We start from the raw sequence: 23,512 nt of genomic DNA, 5'->3' as shown, positions 1-23,512 counted from the left end.
GTTGATGGGTTGTACTTACAGTTAAAAATTCTGTTCATTTGGCCGGGCGTGGTGGCTCAAGCCTGTAATCCCAGCACTTTGGGAGGCCGAGACGGGCGGATCACGAGGTCAGGAGTTCGAGACCATCCTGGCTAACACAGTGAAACCCCGTCTCTACTAAAAATACAAAAACTAGCTGGGCGAGGTGGCGGGCGCCTGTAGTCCCAGCTACTCGGGAGGCTGAGGCAGGAGAATGGTGTAAACCCGGGAGGCGGAGCTTGCAGTAAGCTGAGATCTGGCCACTGCACTCCAGTCCGGGTGACAGAGTGAGACTCCGCCTCAAAAAAAAAAAAAAAAAAAAAAAATTCTGTTCATTTGGGTGACACTTGATACACAAATTCTTTGGTCTTACTACCACCACTACTTCCCTTCTCATCCTGTACTCATTTTTCATCAGAGTTAACAATTACCATTTAAGATTGATTTATGTTTAATGTAATGAGGCTTTTCTAGCAGCATTTAATACATCACTCAAAGAACAAGTCTTAACTGAGAAGTACAGGATACCTCATTTTCACAGTAATTTTTTGTTTAAGTCCCAGTGATGAAAACTATAAGGCAGCTTCCTCAAAGGAAGTTAACACTGATGAATCCAGTGCAGCCAGTGTTTTCCATATGAGGTGATAAAATCTTTATCACATCCAGCTGGACTGTCCTGTATATTAGTCTGAGTCTTTGTAACAGTATTTATTCCTTTTTATTAATTGTATGGTTGTTATGCAGCCATGGAAGGAAAAAGCTGAACATCAAAATCATCAACAATATACCTGAAAGACAAAATACAGTAAAATAAAAAACAATCTTTAAGGAAGTTCATAATCACTAGGAGGGTATATTTTTAAAATTTTATACAATTATATACCTAGCTGTGTGGAAAGCTATGCTTAAAGAATTGTTACATCAATTCTACATGAAACATGTTAGATATTTAAATCGAATATTCTTAGATTATTTTTTCTTCAACCGTGAATCCTTAAAAACAGTATGCATTTGGCAAAACCAATAGGATCTAATGAATTCAAAGGATAAACCAAATCCAAAGATGTATAGTTTTAGTTCTGGCTCTGTTACTGACTTGCTAAGAACCCTAGACTTGGGTCTTCATTGTCTTCTCTTTAAAATGGTAACACTCTGCCTTCCCTCCGTGCCCCAGGGACATACCTGGAGAATAATGCAACTGAAAGCATTCGGAGTTTTCACTTAGAATGCTCAAATAAAAACAATGTTAGGTTACTTCCTCCAGTCTCTCCTTTTTCATTAATCTCAACCATTAACAGCTTTTTTTTTTTCATTTTTATCTCAACCTTATTTAACTGACAATTAACCGCTTTTAGAGATGTGTCAAGCAAATAAAATATCTAAAACAAAATTTCAGTCGATGGTGGAAGTTTAAATCTTAAATATAATACAAAATTGTTGTTTGTTTGTTTGTTTTTGAGACAGAGTTTCGCTCTTTCGCCCAGGCTGGAGTGAAGTGGTGTGATCTTGGCTCACTGCAACTTCTGTCTCCCGGGTTCAAGCCGTTCTCCTGCCTCAACCTCCTGAGTAGCTGGGATTACAGGCGCCCGCCACCACGCCTGGCTAATTTTTGTATTTTTAGTAGAGACGGGGTTTCACTATGTTGGCCAGTCTGGTCTTGAACTCTTGATTCACCCGCCTTGGACTCCCAAAGTGCTAGGATTACAGGCGTAAGTCATTGTACCCAGCCAAAAATGTTTTGAAAATTCACATATTAGTACTCTTCATTTCTGAGAATTACAACAGAGAAATCTGGCATGTAGCTGTTGGTCAATTTTTCAGTGTGAAATAGGGACTAAGGAGAGTGAGGGCTCAAGTCACTATCCTGAAAAGTAAATCTGCAGTGGTTAATTTTTCATCTTGATCTGAATGTATTCAGGCTTAGAGCCCTAGATCAGTTTAAATTCAGACTGAAAACAAGTTTTGTCACATGCACATTTGAAATTATGTTCTGTTTGCAACAACAAAAAACCTTAAGGTTTTGCAAGCACTCAGATACCTTAACATATTTGTGAAAGATGAGTCTGTTTGCAACCAAAGGCTTTAAATGAAAAAATATCAGAAACAACCTTTATGTTAACTGACCCACAATTTTTTTGTCATTTTTTATAAAGTCAGAACTAGAAAATAAGATATTACATTTAAATTTTTTTCCAAAAATTGAATTGTACTTTCATAGAAGCAAATAGAATTTTCCACTTTTCACTGTATGAAATGTATAGACTAGAGAATACTATATTATATATATATATATATATTTTTTTTTTTTTCTTTTTTTTTGAGACAGGGTCACACTCCCATCACTCAGGCTGGAGTGCAGTGGTACGATCTCGGCTCACTGCAGCCTCGACTTCCTGGGCTCAGGTGATTCTCCTACCTCAGCCTGCCAAGTAGCTGAGACTACATGCATATACTACCACACCAGGCCACATATTCATCCTTATAGTCACGTTTCTAAATTTTTAATTTGGGAAGATGGCAGGGGCCATTAGAGGAATTATAATTATCTCTGCTGTGATGAGAAACAAGGAAGAATATGGACTATGACTCCCAAGAAGAGTTTGCTTCCTGCTTGGTCAAGAAAGGAAAGAAGGTGGATATCTTGGGATTACTCTTTCCTCTGTCTCACTCCCCTGGCACTGCCTAATTAATGTAACTTTGGTAGTTGAGTGGTGTTTGTTTTGGGGTGTTTGTTTTTATTTTTAGTTTGGACTCCTCATCTCTTAACTCTGAATGATTCTTTTAATTTATAATTTATTTTTTCCCATTCTTTTCAGAGTTATATAATGTGTCGCTTTATTTCTTTATTTCATTTGGAGCCATTTTTTTTGTTTTCCAGTGAGAAGGTAACTTCAATATATGACAAAATTCAATGGCAGGCTAGAATGCAGTATTCTAAAAATCATCATTTATTTACATACATGTCTTTTATCTACATATATTGAAGGATGCCTTTATTCTAATTCATAAATCTCAGAAAGAAATATACAAACATGCCTCTTTAAACCAAAAATATAATACAAATTTTATGTTGGGTTTATTTTAAAAGGCAGGGGTCCTTAGACCAAATAAGAATCTTGGAATACATATTTTCAACAAGCTAAATATAAAAAGGATCATATGAATTTGAAAATGTTTGATCTCAGGCAAGCATGGTGGCTCATACCTATAATCTCAGCACTTTGGCAGGCCAAGGCTTGAACTCCTGTCACCCAGGCTAGAGTGCAATAGTGCGATCTCGGCTCACTGCAACCTCCAACTCCTGAGTTCAGGCGATTCTCCTGCCTCAGCCTCCCGAGTAGCTGGGATTACAGGCATGCATCATCACGCCCAGCTAATTTTTGTATTTTTAGTAGAGTTGGCCAGACTGGGCTCAAACTCCTGACTTCAGGTGATCCACCCACCTCGGCCTCCCAAAGTGCTGGGATTACAGGCATGAGCCACCGCACCCAGCCTACTTGGCTACAGTTTTTAATGTTCTGTCAAGTAATGGATGAAATAATTCCTTAACACAGTGATCCCCAACCTTTTTTGCACCAGGGACTGGTTTCCTGGAAGACAGTTTTTCCATGGACTGGGGGCATGGTTTTGGGATGAAACTGTTCCACCTTGGATCATCAGGCATTAGTTAGATTCTCATAAGCAGCGTGTAACCTAGATCGTTCACATGCTGAGTTCACAATAAGGTTCATGCTCCTATGAGAATCTAATGCCACCGCTGATCTGACAGGAGATGGGCTTTGTAAGCTTGACTGCCACTCACCTCCTGCTGTGTGGCCTGGTTGCTAACAGGCCACGGACTGTACTGGTCTGCAGCCTAGAGGTTGGGGACCTCTACCTTAGCCTACTATTACAATTGTAGTTGGAGCATGCTAACAAATAAATCATGTTAATATATGTTAGTCTCCAGACATACTGGGGGAATTTTTTCATATAAAAACTACAAGTAGGCCTGCCCAATTAGACCTTGTTAACTTCTTAACTTCTTTACATTAGTGACCTTTTTAACTTTAAAATGGATTTTTTGAGATGGAGTCTTTCTCTGTCACCCAGGCTGGAGTACAGTGGCGTGATCTGGGGTCACTGTAGGCTCTATCTCCGGGTTTACGCCATTCTCCTGCCTCAGCCTCCTGAGTAGCTGGGACTACAGGCGCCCGCCACCACACCCGGCTAATTTTTTTTAGTAGAGACGGGGTTTCACCGTGTTAGCCAGGATGGTCTCAATCTCCTGACCTCGTGATCCGCCCACCTCGGCCTCCCAAAGTGCTGGGATCACAGGCGTGAGCCACCACGCCCGGCCTAAAAACAGAGAAAATTTTTCTTTAAAGACGTTATTGGAAAATACTAGCACTCAGAACTGACCAAAAGTTATATTACTAGCATTTAAAACCAATTTTTCTTTGATACTCTATGTTGAGGCCTATAGATATCATTGAGCATAACAATATGATACTGAGCATGACAATAACATAAATGTGAGATAGAGGAATGGAAGGTAAACAGGAAGAGTAAAGTGTGATTGACTCTTCAAACCTGTTGTGGCACTTCCCTTCTGTGTTGCCTTCTGTGTATGTGTGTGTATGTTTTAAAGAAAATGACTAACAAGAAACAATATGCTAACTGGATAAAAAGAAGAGTGAATTAATGGAGGGCCAAGCATCTTCATATTCACTTACAGTTATGAGTTATAACCAGGCTTAAAACAGATGACTTAACAAAATCAAGAAATGCTGATAACTTTATATAAGTAATGCATAAGAAATACATAATAATTTTTTGTATATTGTATAATTTTGTGTGTTATTTGACCCATCTTTATAAAGAGTTTATATATCTGATCCAAATAGAAATAACTGGAATGTAGCCTGAGCAACATAGCAAGACTTCATCTCTACAAAATATACACAAATTAGCTAGGTGTGGTGGCACATGCCTGTCATCCCAGCTACTCAGGAGACTAAGGCAGGAGGATTGCTTGTGCCCAGGAGTTCAAGCACTGTGAGCTATGGCTATGATCATGCCACTGCACTCAAGCCTGCGTGACAAAGACAGACCCTGTCTCGAAAAAAAAAAAAGCAAAACAAAAACAATAAAATAAAAATAACAGGAATGTAACTTGTGGATAACTTTTAAACTATACTTAATACGGGTATTCACTGTTTCATGAGATGCTTTTCTGCAAAATGAGTCAAATGAACTAAATGATACTTTATCTGGAGATCACAAATGTGAAAAAACAAATTTCTTTAGCAAAAAAAAAAAAAAAGATTATATTTGAAGGGAAGTAAGCACTCTTTGCTTTTTTGGTGCTCAGATCTCTGAAACTGACTACCCTTAACTAGATACTGTTTCTTTAAAGATAAAAACAGTTTTAAAGGATACTACACAAAGTATCATTTCAGGCATGTTAACTACCTTTTTCATTTTCTGTTTTGTGCCTGCTCTGGCTTTGGAAATTGACATGTTACAATAATATACACATATCATATTTTAAAATACCCTAATCCTTCCGACATATTAAATTAAAATATGCTTACCTAAAGAAGGAGCCAGCCAGTATACTATAAAAAACTGAGGAAATGCTTCATCAAAACACATGAAATGTAGCGAAAGTGCCAAAGCTGGATTAAATACAGCTCCTGTTAGACTTCCTCCTGTAATAGATTTTAAGCAGAGTGATTCCAAATGATTTATCTTACATTTTCTTGTAACTGGAAATAAATGGTTACTTAATGTGACTTTTATTTTAGGTATTCTTAGTCTGTGATCTTCCTTTGCAGAATCACCTGGCATATTTTAGACTATAATCATAGATTATATGCCAGGTACAAAAAAAAAGACAAAGGACATTAAAGTTTGAACCCAGGGCTTTTCCTATAGACTATAAAATGGACACTGAAAGTTAATGTGCTCTATTACTATTCCTACAGTTTTATAAAATAGATTTGGCTGCCCTGAACATTCATCAGTTTAAATGAATGAGTAATAATAAAGGTAAAATGAAAATATAGTTAAATAGATACAATGCCCCAAGATCCTTTGGGTACAAGCATAACTTTGTATTGAAAATAAAAGGTAAAATGGACCAACAGACCAAAGCTTTATCATTGGTTCCATTTTCACTTGTCAGCAGAACCCTTAAGAAGTGACCGGGAGTAGTCATGACAGATAAGCAGAAATTATAACTGTTGGCTACTTTTTAGGATGTGTGTTCCAGCTCTGCACCCAGGGTATCTCTCTGATGTGGGGCCTAGGAGTCTATAGTCTGACCACACAGGTAAGGAACCGTAGAGGAGGCTGGATGCCTGTCCAGCAGTACTCCACAGAGCTGTGTCTTCGCTTTTCAAAGTCCAGCCTAAGAGCATTTTCAAAGTCCAGCCTAAGAGCATCCCTCAGACGGTGACATTTTCAGCAGTTTTTCCAAGTGGAAGCTTTCCAAGGCACACCTCTGCCTCTTTTACTCAGCCACAGAGATAGATCTTGAGATCTTCACAAGTTTTATTATTGACGTGCACCACTGTAGCCTGTTTTCATGGAAATTAAGTGGCCCTTTCATAAGATTTCACTACTGAGATTTCACACTTGAATAGGCCGAGAACAATGAAGCTGTGTCGAGATGAAGATATTGAGCAATGAACTAAGCTCACTCAATAGCTACGAGTTTTTTCTAGCGTACCAGCCTCACAGCATGATTCATATTCATGACTCAGCAATTATAAATGATATCATGGACCTTCAGAATCATTCTTGAATAGTCAAATCCTGGAATGTTAAACCTGCAACTGCTAAGGGTGAACAGAATTGTCTGGTTGGCAGCTAGTCATTTCAGTTTGATTCCACAAAAACTTACTGAGTTCCTGTGTACTAGATACCATAGGCAGAAAGATAAAGACTCACACAGACATTTACAATATAACGTAATATGACCTATGATAATATAAATGACCTGTGACTTTTAGGCATGTATTGATAAAAATGGACTGAATCATTACCCTCAATTAGTTTACTTCAGTATTCAAGGCCATGGTATACTGAAGGTTTTCCACTGCATCTAAGATGAACACCACCGATCAGTCTTATACCATCCTAAAACTTAAACAACTTCACTTCCTAATCTTCTCATCCCCACACAGCAGTTCTGATCAGGTGACTTAGTGGTAGCTGCTTCTTCCAGCAAGAGGTTGTCTACTTTCCCTCTCTTGAAAATGAGCTGGCTTTGCAACTTGTGTTGATAGATAGAATGGAGCAGAGTAGGGCTATGTGAATTCTGAATGTGGTAGGAGTGATGCTGTGTGAATTCTAGGTTCATGTCTCAATAAACGCATCAGCTTCCACTTTTTGCTCTCTTGGAAGAATGCCCTGACCATGTGAGTTTGTTGGTCTGGGCTGCTGGAGGATGGAAGGCCACACGGAAGAGAACTGAGGCATCTTAGATGACAGCTGACAACTGCCAGACACATAAGTGAGGCTGCCTTGGGCTTTCCAGCCTCACCACTGTCCAGTTGAATGCAGCTACATGAGTGATCTCAGAGGAACTGCCCGTCTATAACCCACAGAATCATGAAAAATAAGTTATTCTCAGTTTTGGGGCCAGGCATGGTGGCTCATGCCTGTAATCCTAACACTTTGGAAGGCTGAAGCTGTTGGATCACTTGAGCCCAGGAGTTTGTAACCAGCTCAGGCAACATAGCAAAACCCCATTTTTTTTTTTTTTTTTTTTTTTGAGATGGAGTCTCGCTCTATTGCCCAGGCTGGAGTGCAGTGGCTGGATCTCAGCTCACTGCAAGCTCCCCCTCCCGGGTTTATGCCATTCTCCTGCCTCAGCCTCCCGAGTAGCTGGAACTACAGGCGCCCGCCACCTCGCCCGGCTTTTTTGTATTTTTTAGTAGAGACGGGGTTTCACGGTGTTAGCCAGGATGGTCTCGATCTCCTGACCTCGTGATCCACCCGTCTTGGCCTCCCAAAGTGCTGGGATTACAGGCTTGAGCCACCGCGCCCGGCCTTGCAAAACCCCATTTCTATAAGAAATACAAAAATTAGCTGGGTGTGGTGCCACATGCCTGTGGTCCCAGCTACTTGGGAGGCTAAGGTAGGAGAATAACCTGAGCCTGCAGAGGTTGAGGTTGCTGTGAGTTGAGATTGTGCCACTGCTCTCCAGCCTGGGTGACAGAGTGAGAACCCGTCTCAAAAAAAAAAAAAAAAAAAAGTTTTGAATGGTGTGTTACACAGCAATAGTTAACTGATACAGAAATCCATGTCAGGTGTGGGTTCTGTGTTAACAAAAGCCAAAAACATGGCATTGGCTTTAATGTCTTACTGGATAATTCTTTGTTGTGAGCTGTCCTGTGTACCGTAGTATGTTTAGCAGCATCCCTGGCCTCTACTTAGATGGCAGTGGCTTATTCCCTCTCCCCACATTGTAACAACCAAAAATGTCCCCTGGGGAGAAAACTGTCCCCAAGTTGAGAATTGCTGTCCTATAGAAACACCGGTATTTGTGTATGAGAAGACATATACACTATATATATATATATATATATATATATTTTGAGACAAAGTCTCGCTCTGTCGCCCAGGCTGGAGTGCAGTGGCGAGATCTTGGCTCACCGCAAGCTCCGCCTCCCAGGTTCACACCATTCTCCTGCCTCAGCCTCCCAAGTAGCTGGGACTACAGGCGCCCACCACCACGCCCAGCTAATTTTCTGTATTTTTAATAGAGACGGGGTTTCACTGTGTTAGTCAGGATGGTCTTGATCTCCTGGCCTCGTGATCCACCCGCCTAAGCCTCCCAAAGTGCTGGGATTACAGGAACCACTGCACCCAGCTCTACAAGATTGTTTATTGTAGCAAAGAACTAGCAAGATCTTAAAGTATAATTTTTTTAAAAATAAATTTTTTTAAAAAAATTAGTGGGTGTGGTAGCAGGTGCCTGTAATCCCAGCTACTCCGGAGGAAAAAGATAAAAGAAAAAAAAATTAGCCAGGTGTGGCCAGGCATGGTGGCTCATGCCTGTAATCCCAGCACTTTGGGAGGCTGAGGGGGGAGGATCACCTGAGGTCGGAAGTTCAAGACCAGACTGACCAGCATGGAGAAACCCTGTCTCTACAAAAAATACAAAATTAACTGGGCGTGGTGGCGCATGCCTGTAATCCCAGCTACTCGGGAGGCTGAGGCAGGAAAATCGTTTGAGGAGGCAGAGGTTGCGGTGAGCCAGGATCGCGCCATTGCACTCTAGGCTGGGCAACAAGAGTGAAACTTTGTCTCAAAAAAAAAAAAAAACACACACACACAAACAAGCCAGGTGTGGTGGCGGTCGCCTTTAATCCCAGCTACTCAGGAGGCTGAGGCAGGACCATCGTCTGAACCTGCGATACAGAGGTTGCAGTGAGCCGAGACTGTACCACTGCACTCTAGCCTGGGTGACAGAGCAATACTCCATCCCCAAAAAACCCCAAACAACAACAAAAAAAACAGTTTGGAAGGTTGTAACACAAACATCAGAGATAAGGATTACCCTAGAAGTAAGAGTAGACGGGGAAGGAGAGGAGTCAGGCACGGAGGCATGGAGGATGGCAGTCAAAAGGCACTTCAGTCTTTGAATTTTTTACATAAAGAACATATCACGTAATGTGTCATTAAACATGAATTATTTTTTAAAGAATCATCAGGCACGGAACTATCAGAAGGTGGCTTCCAAAAACAAGTTACTATTTATTGACATTTGAAGGGGAGATGACAATCATGCATGTTGAAGAAGAGGTATAACCGGGAGATCCAGCTAGTCCACTGCCAAGAGTCAGAGGACAGCATGGATTTGGTGAAATAACCACAGCCAGAGGCTAAGTCTCAAATCTGGCCATTTTAGGTGCTAAAGTTTCTCAGTATTCCTGAAGGGAATAAAATTCTTTGTGACAGAAGAATACTAGTTAAAATCACATAACTCATGTAGAAGCTGGAAGGTATCTTTATTAATTTAGAGTGGAAGCTAGCTTTCTAGTAACTGGAATATTTGTCTTCCCTCTCCAGAGCACCCATTTTAATGAGCACGTAAGCAAAGCAAAAGGAGTGTTATCAGACCATGATGAGCTCTGATAAAATGTCATTGTCAGGAGTTGAAAATACCTCTCTAATGACAAGCCTGTTTGTTTTCCCCAAATTCAATCTCTACTCCCAGACATTACTAGGCAAATAATTTCAAAGTTTGCATCTCCAAACTCCACTTTTCATTTCTGGTTTGTATTCTGTTGATATTCTAATGTTACTAACTAAGCTAGCTAGCTAGCTGTTTTCTTTTCTTTTCTTTTTTTGAGAGATTCTCACTCTGCCACCCAGGCTGGAGTGCACTGGTGCAATGTCACCTCACTGCAACCTCCACCTCCCAGGTTCAAGTGATTCTCATGCCTCAGTTTCCTGAGTAGCTGAGACTGCAGGCATGAGCCACCATGCCCAGCTAATTTTTGTATTTTAAGTAGAGACTGGGTTTCGCCATGTTGGGCAGGCTGGTCTCAAACTCCTGGCCTCAAGCGATCTGCCCACCTCGGCCTCCCAAAGTGCTGGGATTACAGGCATGAGCCACTGTGCCTGGCCTGTTTTCAAATTAATTGTTATTCTTACAGACCTGGAAGAGTGACATTAGACTGTTCTCAGATGTTGTGGGGAACATCTAGGGATTTGTACCAAAATCTTTGACTTATTTGCAATGGACAAATTTCTTTATAAAAGTTACAACTTACATTTTCCTGAATTTATCCCAGAAGGAGTTGTGAGCAATAAAACTCATCAAATTATATGCAAAAATGATCAAATTATACTGGAATCCTGTTGGAAATATAGAGGGAAATAATAACAAAAAGTCACTATTTCCCAAGCACTTCGTATATGGCAGGTACTATGCTACAAACTTGAATTATTATTCCTCATACTAGTCTTATGAGATAGTATTCCTCATTTTAGAGATGAGGAAAGTGAGGCCCAAAATAAGTACCCAGCCTAAGGGCACAGTCTTTTTTTTTTTTTTAATCAAAACAGATGTCACTGTTTCACCCAGGCTGGAGTGCAGTGATGAAATTATGACTCAATATAGCCTCAAACTCCAGGGCTCAAGCAATCTTACTGCCTCAGCCTCTCAAGTAGCTAAGACTACAGGTGTGCACCACCATACCTGGCTCAGTTAAAACACTTTTTGCAGAGACAGGGTCTTGCTACGTTGCCCAGACTGGTCTCAAACTGCTGGCCTCATGCAGTCCTCTTGCCTTGACCCCCCAGTTCTGGGATTACAGACATGAGCCACCATACCTGGCCTTAACCACTATATATATATATATATATATATATATACACACATACACACACACACACATATATACACACACACACACATATATACACACACACACACATATATATACACACATATATATACACACACACATATATATATACATATATATATAATTTTTTTTTTTAATTGAGACATAGTCTCGCTTTGTTGCCCAGGCTAGAGTGCACTGGTGTGATATCAGCTTGCTGCAACCTCTGCCTCCCAGGTTCAAGCAATTCTACTGCCTCAGCCTCCAAGTAGCTGGGAGTACAAGCGACCACCACCATGCCAGGCTAATTTTGGTATTTTTAGGAGAGACGGGGCTTCACCATGTTGGCATTGAATTGGTTAAAGAATAGTAGAGTAATGAGGCTAATGAATAGGCTATGGGTGGTCATGTTGATTCAGATTATGAATCTACAGGCTGTTCTTGAACTCCTGACCTCAGGTGATCCACCCGCCTCCGTCTCCCAAAGTGCTGGGATTACAGGCATGAGCCATTACACCCAGCCTTAACCACTATATTATACTGGCATAACAAAATAAATTTTGGACCTTTGAAGGTGTTTTTCATTTGTAAATTGATAATAGCTCCTATTTAAAAAGAACATATGTTCCCTTCTTTTTTTTTTTTTTTTGAGACTGAGTCTTGCTCTGTTGCTCAGGCTGAAGTACAGTGGCATGATCTTGGCTCACTGCAACCTCCGCCTCCAGGACTCAGGGGATCCTCCCACTTCCACCTCCCGGGTTCAAGCGATTCTCCTGCCTCAGCCTCCCTAGTAGCTGGGATTACAGGTGTGCACCACCACGCCTGGCTAATTTTGTATTTTTAGTAGAGACAGGGTTTCTCTATGTTGGTCAGGCTGGTCTCAAACTCCCAACCTCAGGTGATCTGCCCGCCTCAGCCTCCCAAAGTGCTGGGATTACAGGTATGAGCCACCACACCTGCCGTATTATTTCTTTCTGTACAAGTTTTTAGAGTAAACAGAATATTTGCTAGTTTGTTCACTTATTCTTAAAATACTGTTTACTTTGTACCAGGTCCTATGCTAAGATCTTGATATACGTTATGACAAATAAAACAAACGTGGTCTATAGACTCAAAGCTTATCATCTGGTAGACAAAAACAGGCGTTGTGTCAGAAAACAATATAATTTAAAATTCTATGAAAGAAATGAACAGTATGCGGTAATAAAGACAATTGACACGTGTAAAATAACAGATGTTTTTCTTTCTTTTTTTCTTTTTTTGAGATGGTTTTGCTCTTGTTGCCCAGGCTGGAGTGCAATGGCGTAATCTCAGCTCACTGCAACCTCTGCCTCCCAGGTTCAAGCAATTCTCCTGCCTCTGCCTCCTGAGTAGCTGGGATTACAAGCATGCACCAGCATGCCCAGCTAATTTTGTATTTTTAGTAGAGGTGGGGTTTCTCCATGTTGGTCAGGCTGGTCTCAAACTCCTGACCTCAGGTAATCCACCTGCTTTGGCCTCCCAAAGTGGTGGGATTTTAGGCATGAGCCACCACATCCAGCCCACATGTTTTTCAATATCTAATTATGCATAAAAATGAATGCAGCTCTCTCAAACTGTTCATTGAACTAACTTTTTCCAGAACCCAAAGAAAGATTTGCTTGAAATCTGATTAACAGTTTATAGCTCTAATATGTTAATAAACCACACAGCCTTTTCTTTCTTTTTTTTTTTTTTTTACACTATTAGGGGAGCCAGTTAATACATGACACATGGTAATGACATAACTGAGGCTCCATGTGTCCATCAAAATTTGGGGTGCTAAATCAATAAATACACAGACACTTGGTCACTGGCTATCCTAGGAGCCTGTAGCTATGTTGCTGGACGCTTATGTTCTGTAATCCTAAAATACATAATCAGTTATTTTGATGTACTCTGTATTGGTGACTTCTGACTGCCCTTAAAATGCAAATGAAAGAAATCTCCCAATATGCACCTTTGTCAAATCTGTACTTGTAGTATGTTAGAAGTTTAAAAAAGACATTCAAAATAACTTGTAATGATGCCTGACTTAGCCAACTGTCCCAAGACAGTCCTATTTGTAACAACTCTGTTCCAAAGTTATGACTTATAGCCATAGAAAATGAAAGGGAGAGATGGGGCTTAGTGCAGCATTTCCCAAAGTATGTTCTCTTCTGCTATATGCTCCTAGACAAGACGATCTCATAAGTTTGAAAAACTGTGCTCCAAATCCTCCTCTTGGAGGTTCACAATACATAGAAGCATAGTAAAGGCTCTATGAAGTCTTAAAATTAGAAAACCTGTTTAATCCAGTGTCTGCCAAATTTATTTGGGAACATCATTTTGTAACTTAAAAATTGTATAAATTGCCGGGCGCGGTGGCTCAAGCCTGTAATCCCAGCACTTTGGGAGGCCGAGACGGGCGGATCACGAGGTCAGGAGATCGAGACCATCCTGGCTAACACGGTGAAACCCCGTCTCTACTAAAAATACAAAAACTAGCTGGGCGAGGTGGCGGGCGCCTGTAGTCCCAGCTACTCGGGAGGCTGAGGCAGGAGAATGGCGTAAACCCGGGAGGCGGAGCTTGCAGTGAGCTGAGATCCGGCCACTGCACTCCAGTCCGGGAGACAGAGCGAGACTCCGCCTCAAAAAAAAAAAAAAAAAAAAAAAAAATTGTATAAATTGTGGTGAAACATATATATAACATAAAGTATGCCATTTTAGCCATTTTTAAGTGTATTATTGGTATTACATTCACCATGCTGTTTCACCAGCAGCACCATTTTGAAAGGTTTTCATAACATAAACAGAAACTTTGTACCCATTAAACAGTAAGTCCCCATTGCTCCCTCCTCCCCACAGTCCCTGGTAACTCTATTCTACTTTCTGTCTCTATGAATTTACCTATTCTAGACATTTTGTGTACGTAGAGCCACACAGTATTTGTCTTACTGTGTCTGGCTTATTTTGCTTAGCATAATATTTTTGAGGTTCATTCATGTTGTAGTATATATCATAACTCAGTTCTTTTTATGGCTGAATATATTTAATTGTGTCTAGTTTTGTAACTTTTGAGGAGCACACTGTGGAAATGCTGATAATGAATCTGTACGAGCTTTAGTGCCATTTGGAACCATGGTTCTAGCACAGTCTAGTTATGTAAGCTTGGACAAGTCATTTCACTTTTCTGGGCCTCATTTACTTTTTTTTTTTTTTGAGACGGAGTCTCGCTCTGTCGCCCAGGCTGGAGTGCGGTGGCCGGATCTCAGCTCACTGCAAGCTCCGCCTCCCGGGTTTACGCCATTCTCCTGCCTCAGCCTCCCGAGTAGCTGGGACTACAGGCGCCCACCACCTCGCCCGGCTAGTTTTTTGTATTTTTTTAGTAGAGACGGGGTTTCACCGTGTTAGCCAGGATGGTCTCGATCTCCTGACCTCGTGATCTGCCCGTCTCGGCCTCCCAAAGTGCTGGATTACAGGCTTGAGCCACCGCGCCCGGCCCCGGCCTCATTTACTTTACTTAAAATGGGAAGAATGTATTCATGGATGGGTTATTTTTTTTTTTTTTTTTTTTTGAGACGGAGTCTCGCTCTGTCGCCCGGGCTGGAGTACAGTGGCCGGATCTCAGCTCACTGCAAGCTCCGCCTCCCGGGTTCCCGCCATTCTCCTGCCTCAGCCTCCCGAGTAGCTGGGACTACAGGCGCCCGCCACCTCGCCCGGCTAATTTTTTTTTTTTTTGTATTTTTAGTAGAGACGGGGTTTCACCATGTTAGCCAGGATGGTCTCGATCTCCTGACCTCGTGATCCGCCCGTCTCGGCCTCCCAAAGTGCTGGGATTACAGGCTTGAGCCACCGCGCCCGGCCAATCGATGGGTTCTTGTAAGGATTAATTAAGATAACTCTCATAAATTACCTAGCAAAATGCTTGGCCTGTAACAGCTGACAACTGAATATTCTTATCTCCCTTATATTGGCAGAAAACAAAAAAAGGGAAGATCTACTGCATTATAAATTTCTGTAACTAGTAGTAATCAACAATTGTCTATTTTGTTCTACCCAGGCAAACAGAGTCTAGCACTGTCCAATACTGTAGTCACTAGCTACATCACAATTTGACAACTGACCACTTGAAATGTGGCTACTTTGAATCTAATTTCAGTTAATTTAAGTGTAAATAACCACATGCTGCTAGTGGCTACTGAATTGCACAGTGCAGGTCTAGACTCCTAAAGCAGTGCTTCTTTACCTTGGTTTCATAATGGGATCACCTGTGAAGGTTTAACATCTGTTGCTGCCTAGGCCCCTTGCCAGAGCAATTGGATTTTTAATCTTTGAGCCCAGAATAAGTAAGCATGTTTAAAGAGCTCCCCAGGTGACTTTAATACAGAGAGAACCACTGCTCTAGTGATCCCTTTATACTCTCCCTCTCCCACATCAATTAGTACCCTCATTTCAAGAAAAAAAGGGCAGTATTTTTGATCTCTTAAGTTGATATTTTACAGATTCCTTCTAATAACTTTCCTTATATCTATGACTGGATCTATAACTCCAAATATTATCTGTGTCTCTTCTCTCAAAATTTTTGTCACTGATAAAATAGGAAATGGCTAATATATACAGTATTATCTATGGAATCATAAATATGTATTAAAAGTAGACAAAGAATATCAACTTCAGGCTAATCAAGAGAGGGAAGAGGAACATAGGTTTTGAAAAATCCAACTGTAGTTGATGTTCTATTGATTTAAAAATTCTTTTAAGTTTTTACTGCTTTTAATTGTAGAAATACAGAGGTAAACCATGGCATAACTTTTTTGCAGTGACAATTTTGTTCATATACAGGGGATGTTTCTGCTTTAGCTAAAATCTAACACTTCAATAAATAAGCAACTACTCACCAATCCCTCAAATATGCCTGTACCTGTCACTTTTTCTTTTTTTTTTTTTTTCTTTTGAGACAGACAGGGTCTCTGTTAAATAACCCAGGCTGGAGTGCAGTGGTACTATCACAGCTCACCACAGCCTCAACCTCCTGGAATTAGGTGATCCTCCCAAGTAGTTGGGACTACAAGTGCGCACCAGCACGCCCGGCTAATTTTTGTATTTTTTGTAGAGATGGGATTTCTCTGTGTTGCCCAGGCTAGTCTCGAACTCCTGGGCTCAAGCGATCCACCCGCCTTGGCCTCCCAAAGTGTTAGGATGACAGGCGTGAGCCACCGCGCCCGGCCCCTTTCACTCTCCTACACCACTTATTTCCATTTATGTCTACTTAAAAAGTGGTACTACACCTAAAGAAGGGGAAATTGATTGGGAAGGCTTTCTTTCTTTCTTTTCTTTTCTTTTTTTTTTTGAGACAGATTCTCACTGTTGTTGCCCGGGCTGGAGTACAAGGGCGCGATCTCCGCTCACTGCAACCTCTGCCTCCCGGTTTCCAGCAATTCTCCTGCCTCAGCCTCCCGACTAGCTGAGATTACAGGCGCCCGCCATCACGCCCGGCTAAATTTTTTTTTGTATTTTTAGTAGAGACAGCGTTTCACCATGTTGGCCAGGCTGGTCGCAAACTCCTGACCTCTGGTGATCCACCCACCTCGGCCGCCCAAAGTGCTGGGATTACAGGCGTGAGCCACCGCGCCCGGCTGAAGGCTTTCATTTTTACCCTAGAAGGTCAAGTACATGTTTAGGAGTCCTTATAATCTTGAAGTTTGCTTCTAGTCATGGTTTCACTTTTAATGGGCAGAAGATAACTATTACCACACATTTCCTTTGTTGTAATTTCTGCCTCCAGTCTTTTATAATTTAGATGTAGCCACAATAAATATATTCTGTTGTACGCATTTAACATGGCACATTTCATCATTAAATACTTGTGTTTTGGATTTCCTCCTCCCATTTAGGACTAGATTGCCCACTGCATCTGAGATCTTTCAAAGTAAACAAATGGTTTAAAAGAAATCAACAGATTTCTCAGGAGTTATATTTTAAAAAGCATCTTTAATTTGAAGCAAGTTCTCATTTAAACACATTTTTCTTGATAGGTCACTTAAAAGTTCATGTATAACTCAAAATGAATTATTAAAATAAGAAATTTCATAACTCAAAATGAATTAAGGAAATAAGAAATGACTTTAAGTAATTTATAGGACTAGAATGGAACTACAAAATTCCTACTCTCCGCTGTTATACTAACCAATCATGTGCCTTGTGCTTTAAATCGAAAGGAACTTTGTAAAGCCAGGATCATTTTTCAGTAAGAGTATCCGAAAGGATCTATAGCACCTTGGCATAAATAAGTTATCTTTCCTTTCTACCATTAAAACAAACCACTTGTAGGATATCTGAACCCCTGGCAATATCTCACAATATCTGTTTCAGCACAGAGGTGGCTCCTTTCTCTGGGTGTTCAAAAAAGCACTGCATAAAGGCGCTATGTGTCGGCCCTACTGGTTAAGAACGGGCTGCAAAATGGTTAGAATAACGGATTCCAGCATTTACATCATAGCGGGATAGAGGGTTTCAAATGTATTTTAGTAAAGAACTTACAGCCTCATGTCATAGAGGCTCTGGAAGTGCCAAGTATTTGGTGGGAATGACAAACCTGCATAGACCAAAAAGGTGATGAGTGCAGCCAGCAGGTGGATACGAAGCTTGGTTCGGACCTCCTGAAAGTGCAGCAGAGCGCTGTGGAAAAGAAAGGAGCAGACGGCCTCTGTGATGACCGCTTTGAACAAGTCGACTTGGATGGGATTCTTGCAAGCGAAGCTCCTCTCGCTGACGTGATACTGGGTCAGACCCAAGTTCCACAGGGCGCTTGTGCAGTACCTGCTGCACAGGGCACTAACCAGCTGAGCCAATAGCCTCACCGCGCCCGTCTCTGGGGACATGCCCCCCAGCATCATCTGCATCATCACGCCGCACGGGTTGCTGGATGTACCCACCAGAGTCAGACCATGCACCAGCGAGAAGAAGTAGACGAGCGTCAGCGTCCAGGTGGGGTGCGCAGGGTGCTGCTCGCTCAGCAGTTGCAGCTCGTGGGTGCAGCAGCAGAGCTGGAAGGTGGCTAGAAACTCCAGGACGAAGGCGTGGGCCACCGGCCTGTGCAGCTGCTGCCGGGCGACCACGCGGGCCAGCCCTGTGAGCAGCACCACCGACAGCATCAGTCCCAGAGAGGTGCAGGTGTCCTGCAGCTCGGGCCAGAGCCCCAGCAGCGGCGACATGGCTCTGTCGCCGCCTGAGCGGGTTGCGGGCTCCCGCTCTGGGTAGGAGGCAGTCTCCAGGCCCGAGTCCGAAGTCCGCAGCCCCTCCCCTCCTCACGCCCCTCGGGGCGGGACGAGCGGGAGGCCCCGGGGCGGCACACTTGGGGAGTCCTCCCCGCCTCCCTAGCTCGGCGCTGGGGTGTTGGAACCAGAGCCGGGGAGGCGGGGAGGCGCGGGGCGGCGAGGGGAGGTCGGCTAGGGCGCCGGCCGAGGGGCCAACGGTCAGCCGAGCCCGCCGCGCAATCGTCCTCAGCGAACTCGCCCTCCGCCCTCTGCCGCCTCCCGCAGGGCCTTGCAGGCGGGTGCGGCGGCGGAGGGCCGGGCGCGGCGTGGACGACGCAGCGCTCTTGGTGCCCACTGCGCACGCGTGCTGCGGCCTCTGCGCCCCTGCGGGCGGCCGCTCTCGGACCCCGGGGCGGAGAGGAGCGGGGCGGCGCTCCGACGGTTGCTTTGAAGTGAGGACCTTGGAGTTTTTCTTTACCGGCTCCAGACTGTAAAACCGTGGAGCTGGAAAGACCGCTAAAGGCCACCTCAGATAGCCACCTCGTTTTTATCAATGGGGCGACTGAAATTGAGAAGGGAGACACGGCGCAGGGGGCGGGTGAGTTAGTGGGCGTAGACCGGTGCGCAGGGCCTCCTGGAGCCTTGCTTTTCGTCACCTGCCAAAAAACATTGCTAAAAATGGTGGTAATATATGCCAGACAAAATTCGCCACTTTAACCAGTTTAAGCGTGTTTCAGTGGCATCGATTACCTTCACAGTGTTGTTCAACCATCACCTCTTTTTTCCAGAACTTGAGCGGTGATTCTTCGAATTGTAGCCTAGTTTTGGCGTGTGACTGTATCTATAACCGTTGGCATAAACTCTTTACCTATAATATGAAAGAGTTGTGTCTTACTGTTACATGCACTCTTCCTACGTGAAGAGGAAACAACAGGTAACTGGAGACCCCAGGAGTTCCAGGCTGCGGTGAGCCGAGATCTCGCCACTGCACCCCGCGCCTGGGCCACAGAGTGAGACGCTGTTTTTAGAAACAACAACAACAACAAACCAGGCTCGGCTGGGCGCGGTGGCTCACGCCTGTAATCGCAGCACTTTGGGAGGCCGAGACGGGCGGATCACCTGAGGTCGGGAGTTCGAGACCAGCTTGACCAACATGAGAAATCCCGTCTGTACTGAAAATACAAAATTAGCCGGGTATGGTGGCCCATGCCTGTCATCCCAGGTACTCCGGAGGATGAGGCAGGAGAATCGCTTGAACCCAGGAGGCAGAGGTTGCAGTGAGCCGAGATCGCGTCATTGCACTCCAGCCTGGGCAACAAGAGCGAAACTCCGTCTCAAAAACAACAACAACAAAAACAAAACATGAAAACCACTTACAACAGTTCCCAACACGTAGAAAATGTTCACTATATGGTAGCTTACAGTGGCAATAGCAGGTTCCAGCAGCCAGAGTCCACGGCTCTGGAGTCCCAGCAGCTCGTCCCCTGCGGTGGCCTATTGTGGGTGCAGAGTGGAAAAGAATGTCGGTTTCCTCAGACCCCAGCCTAGACCAATTCTGTGCTAATGGCACAGTGTAATGGGTCACTCTCCAGCTGCTCAGCGCCTCCACTGGACTCTGTGGACTGCGAGTCCATGTTTCGTGGGGCTGGAGGGGAGGGAGAGAGGAACAAAAATGATGGGAATCGTTAACTTCAAGTGGTAGAGGACTTGGAAGGTGTTCTTGCTGGTTTTTTCAGCTTTGTTCACCAATCTCGACTTGTCCTTTTATAACATAGAGTTCACTTTTATTATAACTCCAAGATTTCTGTGGTGCCAATAGATGTTTTCTGAATTTAAAAAATTAATTCAGGTGGAGGTTGCAGTGAGCCAATATAGCGCCACGGCACTGCAGTTTGAGCAACAGAGACTCCGTCTCAAGGAAAAAAAAAAATTCTTTTGCAAGACACAAATTAGTAGAAAATCAAGACCTTTTCTCTTTCCTGTGTTGATTGCCTGGCCAGAAAGAATTTAGAGTAAATTAGAATTATTTTTAAGTCACTGCTGTTTATAGAAGTTGCCTTTAAATCAATCCTATGAATGTAACCCTTTCAGTGCTCCCCTAGATTAGAAGTCACTTGAGGATTAATGTGAATGTATTTTATTTACTGCTTTGCTGATAACTCACTTTTACCTGGAAGAGTCATGTAGAAAACCAGTGTTTTGGACTTTGGTAAGAAATTTTAGTATCATCGTAATACACATTGTCATTAAAAGGACTTTGGACATTGTTTTAATTAAAGAACAAGGGCAAAATTAACGTAATTAATTACTAGTGATTGGATATTTTACATCAAATCAACCTTCCTATTTTCAGAAGCAAGAAATCACTAATTAAAATCTCTTGAGAGTGACATCATGGATGAAGGCCTCTGATAGCTTTGGTAAAACAGCAGTAAAAACAGTCCTTGCTCTTGAATAAGCATAGAAGAGGGAACAGAAGAGAAAACAGAAAATTAAAATATAGTGTAAAAGTACAATGGTAAAAGAAGAGAGGCCTGGGCACAGGGAGGGGCCCCCACTCAGACTTAAGGCAAGGCTCCTTGGAGAAAGTGTCATCCTAGCTGAAACCTGAAGAATAAATAGGAGTTAAGGAGTGAAGACAAGAGGGAGAAAAAAGAGAGGCACAGGCACTGCATTTTGCAAACACGCAGAGAGAAAGCCCACAGGAGTCCCCGTGCTCTAGGCTGGAGTATGAAGGGGGGAAGTAGCAAGAGATCAAGGTTAAAATAAATAATGCCTGAAAAAGATTTAGTACGTGGCCCAGCACATAGTAGTGCTTAATAAGGTTTAATATGTAAAAATGGAGGTAAAATAGGTGATAGTTCAATAATCATGGATTTTGCACTGAAGCTTCAGATAAGACAGAGAAATGTAGAAAAAACCCGCCAAAATTCAGAATTGCATTTCATTAACATCTGCAAGGAGATAAAGCGTTTAAGAGCTTCTGTGCCAAGCGCAGTGGCTCACACCTGTAATCCCAGCACTGTGGGAGACCGAGGTGGGTGGATCACCTGAGGTCAGGAGTTCGAGACCAGCCTTGCCAACATGGTGAAACACTGTCTCCACTAAAATACAAAAATTAGCTAGGCGTGTTGGCACACGCCTGTAGTCCCAGCTGCTCGGGAAGCTGAGGCAAGAGATTTGCTTGAACCCGGGACGTGGAGGTTGCAGCGAGCCAAGATTGTGCCACTAAACTCCAGCCTGGGCAACATGGTAAGACACCATCTCAAAAAAAAAAAAAAAAGCTTCTGAAGACATGTCCTTTGGATTGACGTTTACGTGGGCAGAAACATGGGAAGAATTTAAGTAATTGCATTTAAAAAATATTTTATCTCGAAATAATCTCAGGCTTTCAGAAAAGTTGCGAGTATAGTACAAAAAATTTTTTTTCCTGAACCATTTGAAAATTAGTTGTTGATACTATGCCTAATTACTCAGAACATTTTAGGGTGTATTTTCTTAAACAACTGTGTCCTACATAGCCATAATAAGACTATCAAAATCAGGAAATTAACATTGTTACCACCATCTACTCCTCAGATCCCATTCAAGTTTTGCCAATTGTCTCAACATTGTACTTCTTAGTAAAAGGATCCAATTCAGAATTGCACATTGCATTTAGTGTCATGTCTCATGAGTGTCCTTCAATCTGGAGAAGTTCCTCAGCTCTTCCTTGACTTTCATGACCTGGACAATTTTGAGGTTACAGATCAGTTATTTTGTAAAACCTCCTTGAGTTTGGGTTTGTCTAATGTTTCCTAGATAGTAGGTGAAGTGTCTTTTTTTTTTTTTTTTTGAGACAGGGTCTCACTGTGTTGCCAAGGCTGGAGTGCAGGGGTGTGTGATGGCAGCTCAATGCAGCCTCACAGGGTATGCATCTTTAGCAGGAATATCACAGAACTGATGCCACATTTTTCTCATTGTGTTTTATCAGATGTGTACTCCAAAAATCTGAGACATGTCTCAGTTAATTTGGAAAGTTTATTTCGCCAAGGTTGAGGATGCATGCCTATGACACAGCCTCAGGAGGTCCTGATGACATTTACCCAAGGTGGTCAGAGCACAGTTTGGTTTTATACATTTTAGGAAGTCATGAAACATCAATCAATATACATAAGAAGAACATTGGTTCGGTCTGGAAAGGCATGGCATCTTGAAGCAGGAAGGGGGCTTCCAGTTCATAGGTACATAAGAGAAAAATGGTTACATTCTTTTAAGTTTCTGATTAGCCTCCTCAAAAGAGGCAGTCAGATATGTTTTTATCTCAGTGAGCAGAGGGGTGACTTTGAATAGAATGGGAGGCAGATTTGCCCTAAGCAGTTTCCAGTTTGACTTTTCCCTTTAGCTTAGTGATTTGGGGGACATAAGATATTTTCCTTTCACATTTCCCACTTTCCTTTTTTAAAATCCTTTGGAAAAAGCATTTTAGGAGAAAATGAGTTTGTGGTCTCAGGTTTCGTCTGATCTGTCATGGCTAGGATGGTTTACTCCTAGACGAGTAGGTCCTGAGTTATTAGGAAAGTTCATTTTTAGAAGATTGTGAAGTCTCATGTCCTGTGAAAAGAAAACAGGGGGAGCAAGGGAGAAAAACAACAAACAAAAGAACAATCCTGGAAAATCATTACAGGCTGGATTACTCTGAAGTCCATACATCAATAGGCAAGTATGAAAGTGGCTTATGTATGTAAATAGATTGCTGTTATTTTCTTGTGAAATTTAAGTTGTCTGGCTTCAGTTTGCAGGGCTTTAAGAAAGCACAGTTAGCTGGGCATGGTGGTGCACACCTGTAATCCCAGCTACTCGGGAGGCTGAGGCAGGAGAAGCGCTTCAATCCAGGAAGTGGAGATTGCA

General features: G+C 42.6%; 1 protein-coding gene across 1 annotated transcript; it reads right to left on the bottom strand.

Moving 5' to 3' along the window:
* Positions 1-449: 449 nt before the first annotated feature.
* AQP11 (aquaporin 11) lies at positions 450-18,914 on the bottom strand. The gene is made up of 3 exons (XM_033204199.1): positions 17,962-18,914; positions 5,595-5,711; positions 450-806 (listed from the first exon to the last, which is right to left on the bottom strand). Exons 1-3 carry the CDS (start codon positions 18,578-18,580, stop codon positions 727-729), a joined length of 816 nt encoding a protein of 271 aa, XP_033060090.1. The 5' UTR covers positions 18,581-18,914; the 3' UTR covers positions 450-726.
* Positions 18,915-23,512: the final 4,598 nt, after the last annotated feature.

Source organism: Trachypithecus francoisi, unplaced genomic scaffold (genome assembly GCF_009764315.1).
Source record: "Trachypithecus francoisi isolate TF-2019V2 unplaced genomic scaffold, Tfra_2.0 Lachesis_group8, whole genome shotgun sequence".
In the NCBI taxonomy this organism is placed as follows: domain Eukaryota; kingdom Metazoa; phylum Chordata; class Mammalia; order Primates; family Cercopithecidae; genus Trachypithecus; species Trachypithecus francoisi.
Note: the sequence above shows the minus strand (reverse complement) of the source record. Positions and strands in the feature narration are given on the sequence as shown.